Source organism: Oncorhynchus masou, chromosome 19 (assembly GCF_036934945.1).
Source record: "Oncorhynchus masou masou isolate Uvic2021 chromosome 19, UVic_Omas_1.1, whole genome shotgun sequence".
Taxonomy (NCBI): Eukaryota; Metazoa; Chordata; class Actinopteri; order Salmoniformes; family Salmonidae; genus Oncorhynchus; species Oncorhynchus masou.
This window is the reverse complement of record NC_088230.1, coordinates 28,655,132-28,663,839: the sequence shown is the minus strand read 5'-3', so window position 1 is coordinate 28,663,839 and position 8,708 is coordinate 28,655,132. Positions and strand designations below refer to the sequence as shown.

General features: G+C 42.5%; 1 protein-coding gene across 1 annotated transcript; it reads left to right on the top strand.

Moving 5' to 3' along the window:
- Positions 1-5,930: 5,930 nt before the first annotated feature.
- LOC135506115 (DNA-binding protein inhibitor ID-2-like) lies at positions 5,931-8,217 on the top strand. Its single transcript, XM_064925558.1, has 3 exons — positions 5,931-6,373; positions 6,850-6,913; positions 7,783-8,217. Exons 1-2 carry the CDS (start codon positions 5,981-5,983, stop codon positions 6,892-6,894), a joined length of 438 nt encoding a protein of 145 aa, XP_064781630.1. The 5' UTR covers positions 5,931-5,980; the 3' UTR covers positions 6,895-6,913; positions 7,783-8,217.
- The last annotated feature ends 491 nt before the right edge of the window (positions 8,218-8,708 follow it).

The window sequence follows — 8,708 nt, the reverse complement described above, 5'->3', positions numbered from 1 at the left end:
GTGCACTTGTTATTACGGGTCTCGTCCTGTGTATTGTTGTGCACTTGTTATTACGGGTCTCGTTCTCTGTATCGTTGTGCACTTGTTATTATGGGTCTCGTCCTGTGTATTGTTGTGCACTTGTTATTACAGGTCTCGTCCTGTGTATTGTTGTGCACTTGTTATTACGGGTCTCGTTCTGTGTATTGTTGTGCACTTGTTATTACGGATCTCGTCCTGTGTATTGTTGTGCACTTGTTATTACGGGTCTCGTTCTGTGTATTGTTGTGCACTTGTTATTACGGGTCTCGTCCTGTGTATTGCTGTGCACTTGTTATTACGGGTCTCGTTCTGTGTATTGTTGTGCACTTGTTATTACGGATCTCGTCCTGTGTATTGCTGTGCACTTGTTATTACGGGTCTCGTCCTGTGTATTGTTGTGCACTTGTTATTACGGGTCTCGTCCTGTGTATTGTTGTGCACTTGTTATTACGGGTCTCGTCCTGTGTATTGTTGTGCACTTGTTATTACGGGTCTCGTCCTGTGTATTGTTGTGCACTTGTTATTACGGGTCTCGTCCTGTGTATTGTTGTGCACTTGTTATTACGGGTCTCGTCCTTTGTATTGTTGTGCACTTGTTATTACGGGTCTCGTCCTGTGTATTGTTGTGCACTTGTTATTACGGGTCTCGTCCTGTGTATTGTTGTGCACTTGTTATTACGGGTCTCGTCCTGTGTATTGTTGTGCACTTGTTATTACGGGTCTCGTCCTGTGTATTGTTGTGCACTTGTTATTACGGGTCTCGTCCCCGTGCCTTTTCATGTCATGTTGTATTTTTGGGAGGAGTATTCAAACCCCTGTAAAGTATTCCTGCGCCTGCCTCCAATCATTTATACAACGTGACAGAATAACTGACCATAAATGGAGACAGCGGGAATGGCCCGTCCATCCGACGAGCAACTTCGGCCACTGCAACTGACCCACACTGATTCCCTGTGGTCATCCCCAAGGCCGGTATCATTCCACAGCTGGTGTAGCGCGTCGGGGGGGTACTGTCACGGATCCAAGTGGTACTGCTACTCATTCTGGAGGTCTACGTCACTGGAATCTAGGCATCACTAAACTGTTTCATTATGCACACCTGGTTCCCATTCCCCCTGATTAATTGCATATATGTTCGCCATTGTCTTGGTCAATTATTGTTCCCATGTCCGCTGATCTTATGAGCACCTGTGCAATGTTGTTTCAGGCTTTCGTGCTACATGTATTGTGCACTTGTTATTTTGGGTCTCGTCCCGTGTATTTATTAGAGGTTTACTCCTCGCTCTTTGTTTGGGTTACATCCCTGTGTATTTTATATACGTGTGTTTTGGGCTTCGTCCCCATGCCTTTTTCATGACATGTTGTATTTTTGGGTGGAGCAATTGAACCCCCCCCCCCCCCCCTATTATGTATTCCTGCGCCTGTCTCCAATCATTATACAATAGGACACATAGTCACTTTATCCCTACCTACATGTACATATTACCTCGACTTACCTGTAGCGAAATGCTTGTACTTTAGTTTATTTAGTAAATATTTACTTAACTCTATTTCTTGAACTGCATTGTTGGTTAAGGGCTTGTAAGCATTTCATGGTAAGGTTGAATTTGGCGCATGTGACAAATACAATTTGATTAGATTTTTGCTTATTGAGTACCACTTCCCCTTGATTTGGCTCATACCTGGCTGGAACTCGGGACCTCTGATATGCTAACACACGTGACTGCCCTCCTTGACAACGTTCCAATGGTTTGAGCCACCCAAAAGGTACCAGTTGGATGGCTCTATGTACAACACTTCAAGCTAGCTGTGGAGTGAACTCCGTGACACATACAAGTATGAGTTCACACTCTATGGAGGTCAAAACCAGGTCTGATCAGGGGTTTGAGTTAGAGAGAAACAAAGAGGGGTTAAACCACCACAACGACAGAAAACATTCAATAGTAATTGGATAGATTTCTGTTACCACCTTCCTTCCGAGATGCTCCACCCCCACCACTTTCCTTCCCAATAATAATCTTCTCTGTACACAGCGAGGTTAGTGACCCATCTCTGACACGAGGGTGTGTATTTCCACCAGGACTATGTGAGCAAATGGGGCCTGTAGCTCATCACACACACATCATATACATCCCAAATGGCACCCTATTCCATAGGGCCCTGGTCAAAAGTAGTACTCTAAATAGGGAATAGGGTGCCATTTGGGACTCATTTGCCGTCCAGAGCTCAGAGGCCAGGCGAGAGGAAGTCCAGGCCAAACAGAACGAGACGTTTTATGCAGGTATTCTCTTCCATATGTCAGATTGTGTGCGTCCAAAATGGGCATACGTCCAAAATGGCACCCTATTCCCTATGCAGTGCGCTACTTTTGACCTGGTCAAAGACTTTTAGCCCACTAAGGTAAAGCACAACGGCAGTCATGTCATAAGTGTAAAACGAACAATGGCTCAATGATCCATGCCTTTTGGGAGTGCTATAAAGTCCAAAAGTTATGTCCGGCGTTAGAAAGCTGTCTGGCAGAAGTTTAACAATGTACTTTTACTTATAATCCGTCATCTGTATATTTCAAGACATTTGGCATAAGGTGTTACAAGCACTGTAAATTTCCAAAAGATGAGAAATGAGAAGGGATGTTATTGTGAGACGAACAGGGTGGGTATGAATATGGTGGGAGCATGTGGGTCTGAGCAAGTTTGATGTCATTAATTGTCACGACTTCTACCGAAGTCAATGCCTCTCCTTGTTCGGGCGGTTGACGTCGCCGGTCTTCTAGCCATCGCCGATCCATTTTTCATTTTCCATTTGTTTTGTCTCGTTTTCCCACACACCTGGTTCTCATTTCCCTCATGTGTTGTGTATTTAACCCTTTGTTCCCCCCATGTCTTTGTGTGGTATTGTTTATTTGTAAGTGCTTGTGCACATTTTGTTTGACTGGTGCGCGTCGTGTTATTGTGCCCATACTTTGTATTTCTTATGCCGTTGGTTTTTACTATTAAACTGCTCCGGCTATTACCAAGTTCTGCTCTCCTGCGTCTGACTTCCCTGCCACCAGAATCGCACCCCCTTACATTAATGTTTGTTGAAATGGATGTACGTCTGAGTAGGTGTTCTCTACTGTATGTTGAAGGTTTTGAATTAAGACCCAGTCAAAGTCATGTCTACGTCAGCGGATCTGAGCTTGTGGAATGTTAAAAGAAACCTCACCCAAAAACAATCTTTTGGTACTTGTTTCATTACTCCATTGTTGACATAGTCCCAAAATGTTTTGCTTGTCAGTAATCAAGTTTTCAAGATATGTAACTTTCAAAATACAGAAATCTTCCCCGTATGATGTGTTTTGCATCATATGATGAAAAATGCAACATACGGGGATGATTTCTGTATTTTCAGTCCTATAGTGTCCTATTGGGAATAGAGGGCCATTTGGTAAGGGGCCATTTGTATCCTCATTCTCAGTACTTTTATTTTGGTTTTTAGACAATACACAAATATGCATAAACGCATTCAACATATACAATAGACAACTTAACATTCCACAAATATCTGGTTAAACGTAGTGCACTATTGAGGGAATAGGGTGCCATTTGGGATGCATCCAGACCCATTACAGAGGCCTGCCAGCACCCATTTCCATAGAAGTCGTTCAGAAGACAGAGGTAGAACGAGACCCACGGGGAACACCAAACTAAAGTGCCTTCTTTTCTTCCGCACATAAATGGGTTGAATGTGGGATGCTGCTATTCTTTCCACAGAGCAAATATATTGTATGTCAACAAACATGTCAACAAATATGACACGTAAAAACAATTGAGAAACTGGGAGATATATCAGTGGAAATCAAACCTAGATAACTAATGATTGCTCTACACTCTTAGAAATAAAGCTGCTATCTAGAACCTAAAAGGATTCTTCTGCTGTCTCCATAGAAGAACACTTTGAAGAACCCTTGTTGGTTCCAGTTAGAACTATTTTGCTTCCTTTCCACAGAGGGTTCTACATGGAACCCAAAATGGTTCTACCTGGAATCAAAAAGTTTTTTTTACCTGGAACCAAAAAGGGTTTTAGTGAGTTTTTCCGAGCCACCATGCTTCTACATCTGCATTGCTTGCTGTTTGGGGTTTGAGGCTGGGTTTCTGAACAGCACTTTGTGACATCGGCTGATGTAAAAAGGGCTTTATAAATACATTTGATTGATTAATTGATTCTCCTATGATGTCAGCTGAAGAACCCTTTTGGAACCCATTTTTCTAAGAGTGGACAGGAAAACGTTTCATCTAAAAGTGAGGGAGTCCCGGAGTTCATTCTATGATAGAGGATTAATAGTGGCTCTGAAATGAAAGGTAAATGTTGTCCCAGCTTCAACAAGCATGCTGTCCAGAACAAATATCACAGGAGAGAACCCTGTAATACTACTATGTTGGATAAAGTGCAACGTTGATGAGCAGGGTGGAAAATACCAGAAAGGGAGACATTTAGTTAATATGATAAATCTACGTTGGCAGTCAGTCACAGCCCTGTAAATACATACTTCTGTCTTTCTTTCCATCAAATGTGCCTGTACTTCTTAACTCAGAAGGTTCAAATGAACACATTCACTCTATGTATGAGTGCTGGAAAGACATGATATTTTCACAGCTGCTCCAGGTCTCTTCTTCCTACCAAGTTTGAATATCATGAAAACATCAGTGTGTTATTTCCCCCCTAACTTTTTAAAGAGACTATGGCTTATTTTTGTAGTTTGTTTGCATCCTCCATATGAAACCGAGGGAAAGTGGGTACCTGCTGCATCCATCCAAATGTCACCATATTCCCTATACTCTTTTCCAAGAGTGACCATGGAAAATAAATAATGAAGCATTGGTAACGTCCAAAATGGCACCCTATTCCATATATAGTGTACTAAACCCACGTGTCACCGTATTCCCTATATTTTAGTGCACTATATAGGGAATGCCATTTGGGACACCACCATTTAGTGACAGGGTACTTTGAAATGAGAAGATGAAAAAGAAAAGTGGAATCTAGGACAGCTAGTGAAATAAGACAGTATACAGTTATGAAACAGTAGATCTGTTGTGTTGAGAAAAGCAAACCACCAGTGCAGGTGTGCGACTCCGGACACTCCAGGGCGGCACCGGGAGGAGCTCCATCTTAAGTCAGCTGAGAGCCGCTGACTTGCACCGCTGACTTGCAGCTGCCGTCGTCATAGCAGCCGCCTGAGCGGCGCCGCGCCGACTGGCTTCTAGGGCTGCTGTGAATTGGATGTCGTCACAGCGCTGGCGCCAGGGAGTCGGTAGAAGTGGGAGCTTGCGGCGATGCAGGCAACTCGCTACAGCTACTGCAGTGTGTGTTGAGCTCTGTTGTGCCAAGCCATCATCAGATTGGGTTCATCTTGGTACAGTGGGAAAGAAATGGAGAAACTGAGCATAGTTTAACGCATTGTGAAGTAAACTCACTCCAGATGAGCGAGTGGCCACGAAACCCTGACATTTCCCTCTATGGAAAAAAATATAGACTAACAATAGCTGGAACTTGGAAATGTAATAGATGGTAAAACATCAAACTTAAATGTATCTGCGTGATTACGAGGTAGGCTACATTCATCACATGGATGTGCCTTCATTTAGATCAGAAATACAGACTCAGATGACTTCAAAACAGATTTTCACAAGGGCCCGCCAACCTCATCTCGCAGGTAACAGAGAAGAGCATCACTTTAGTGCGCGCCTTCACATAACTTGCTCAAGAATGCGGAAAATATGGGAGGGACGTAAAAGATCAACCGCATTTAAACCAATACTGTTGCTTGGAATAGTGATTGACACTTCTAGGTAGCCAATTGACGTGCATTTCGCCCTGATGTGCGACAAGCCCCGTTCACGAGCCTTTATAAGAACAATTGACAGCGTGCTGACTGATTGTACACGGCGAAGACTGGCCTAAAATACCGGTTTCTTTCATGCATAATATCTTATCACACTCAACTGTCGTCATGAAAGCAATAAGCCCGGAGCGGTCTATGAGGAACAACATCTCCAACTCGTCGGAACATACCCTCGGCATCTCCCGGAGCAAGAGCCCGATGGATGACCCTCTGAGTCTGCTGTACAATATGAACGACTGCTACACAATGCTGAAGGAACTCGTGCCCAGCCTCCCACAGAACGGGAACGTCAGTAAAATTGAGATATTGCAGCATGTTATAGACTATATCTTGGACCTTCAGATTGCACTGGACTCAAGCTCGTCCCTCTCCAGCTGCCAACATCAGCAGCAGCGGCCGGGACAGGCAACATCACCCAGGAATCCCCTAGCAACCATCAACTCCGACATCAGCCTCATCACCTTTCAGGTAAAATTAGAATCAAATAGCTTAATTTTTTTCCAATTAGAGGACTTCTGTTTTGGAGTGGTTCAGAAAAACAGACGAAACCTAGCGTGTTCAATTGGAATTCCTACATTTTAATAGATCCCCTAAATCCTATGACATGTACAGTTTTAATGTGGCCTTGTTAATATATGTTTAAATGAAGATTTGTTTTAATTTTTATATATATGTCTATATGCTTACTTTAATTAAAGAGCTTTTAGAATAGATCTATTTTTTAAACATTATTTCCAAACAGTCTGCCTATTTGACTCATAAAGCTTTTGCATTTGACTATGTGCCACTGTTGGTTATTGTACACATGACAGCTTGGTGGTGAATGAATGGAGCATCAGCCCAATAGAGACCAGACCACTGCAACTGTACTAACACAGCAATGCCAGGAGCCTCTCTCTGTAAATGGTGATATTTAACAGTGGTTGTCTTACCTGTTTTTACAGTCAACTGACAACTTCCCCAAAGGGACAGAGACTCATGACAGCTAAACTGTCCTTCACTGACTGGGTAAGTGTTTCCTTACTGCCATTGTTGTATCCATCATTTCTATTTCAAATGGTCATTTTATTCATTAGGAAAAAAAAACAAGCTGCGCTCAAATGGGTCCAAACTACACTGTCCCGATGGGAGAACCCTTTTGGATTCCATGTAGAACCCTCTGTGGAAAGATAGAACCCAAAAGGGTTCTATCCGGGACCAAACAGAGTTCTTCAAAGGGTTCTCCTATGGGGACAGGCAAAATACTCCTTTTTAGATTCTAGATAGCACCTTTTTGTGTGTATAAAGTCATGGATACTTGGTATGAGTTGCTCTTTGAAAAGGGTAGTTTATGTGAAGTGTTATATTGTTGACTGGACTAAGATATGACATCACTGTAGATGGAATAACAGATCAGGAAATAATAGTCTCTGGCTACATAAGACAGACTGGCTACTTCAGTCAGTGGTTGTGGGTTCTGAAAACTACTGGTCTGTAGATCATTGACAGAGAGGAAAAGCAGGCGCCAGCCAGCATCATTATAGCTATAGTATAGATCCATTCCCACGTTGTACTTAGAGGTTGACAGGATGTTGCTTACTCCTCCGTCAATGCCTCCATCTGGTGCTCAGGGATTGCCCAGTATTTCAGTGTTTGCATCCCAAATATCACCCTATTCTCTATGTAGTGCCCTAAGGGCCCTGGTTAAAAGTAGTGCACTACATAGGGAATAGGGTGCCATATGAAACACACCCTCACCAGTATTTCAGTGTTTGGTTAAAGTAGAAAAAGAAGTGTCTTCCTCTCAGGCGCCAGTCTGACTGTCCAGTTCCCCATCTGTCCTTTAGCCTTGCTTCTCTTTAAACACAATCCTCTTTTCTCTTCCCAATCTCTTACAGGTGTGTTTTAAACAGGACCTCATGTTCCCCTCCAATGGCTGGCTGGATTTCCGCTTGATTTAACTTTAATTTGTCTTCCTAAAAGGAGATATGTGTTTTGACTTTTTATTTATCTACTGGCCTGGCTGATATCTTTTCTTCCAACTGAAGAATGATTCCTCAACAACGATGGGAACACAACGACAGACTGACTGAGATTACAGTATTGAAACAAGATATCTTTCCACAAGAGGAGATAGCCTTTTCTTTTGGAAGTGGCACATTACTACAGACAGACTAATGGTCAGTCGATGTATATAAAATGTTAAGACAAAATCTCGCCTGTATAGTAGCTGATTTGTTGCAGAGAATATAAAGATGCATTTTATTGTACTGCGGCTTTCAAAGAAATGTTGTAAATTGCACTTTTATACAATAATAAAGTATATTCCTTATACTGTACATTATGTTAATATCCATATTACGTTATAATACCTGACCTATTACAATCTTTTAAATTACTGTCACTGTACTTTCTCTTACATCAAAGGATGGTGCAACTTCCCTTTATCTTGCCTTTTAATGTGTCTGAATAGAGTCAGATTAATTAGGAAGACAATATCACAAGGCTCAATGCATTGCAGTTACTAATCTTATCGAGTCCAGGATGGTGTGCCCAGATCCATCTCGTCACACTGGTGGTTCTCTGGAGCACAGTTGGTAACGCATGGCACTTGCAACTCTAGGATAGTGGTTCGGTTCTCGGGATCAACCATACGTAAAACAATTTATGCACGCATGACTCTTAAGTCGCTTTGGATGAGCGCGTGTGACAAATGGCACATAATATTACACATTACGGCACATACTATTTTTGCATGGGGGAGTACGCCTCCTGCTGGTTGACGTTAAGAAGGAACTGCTATATGAAAGTATGAGAATACTTA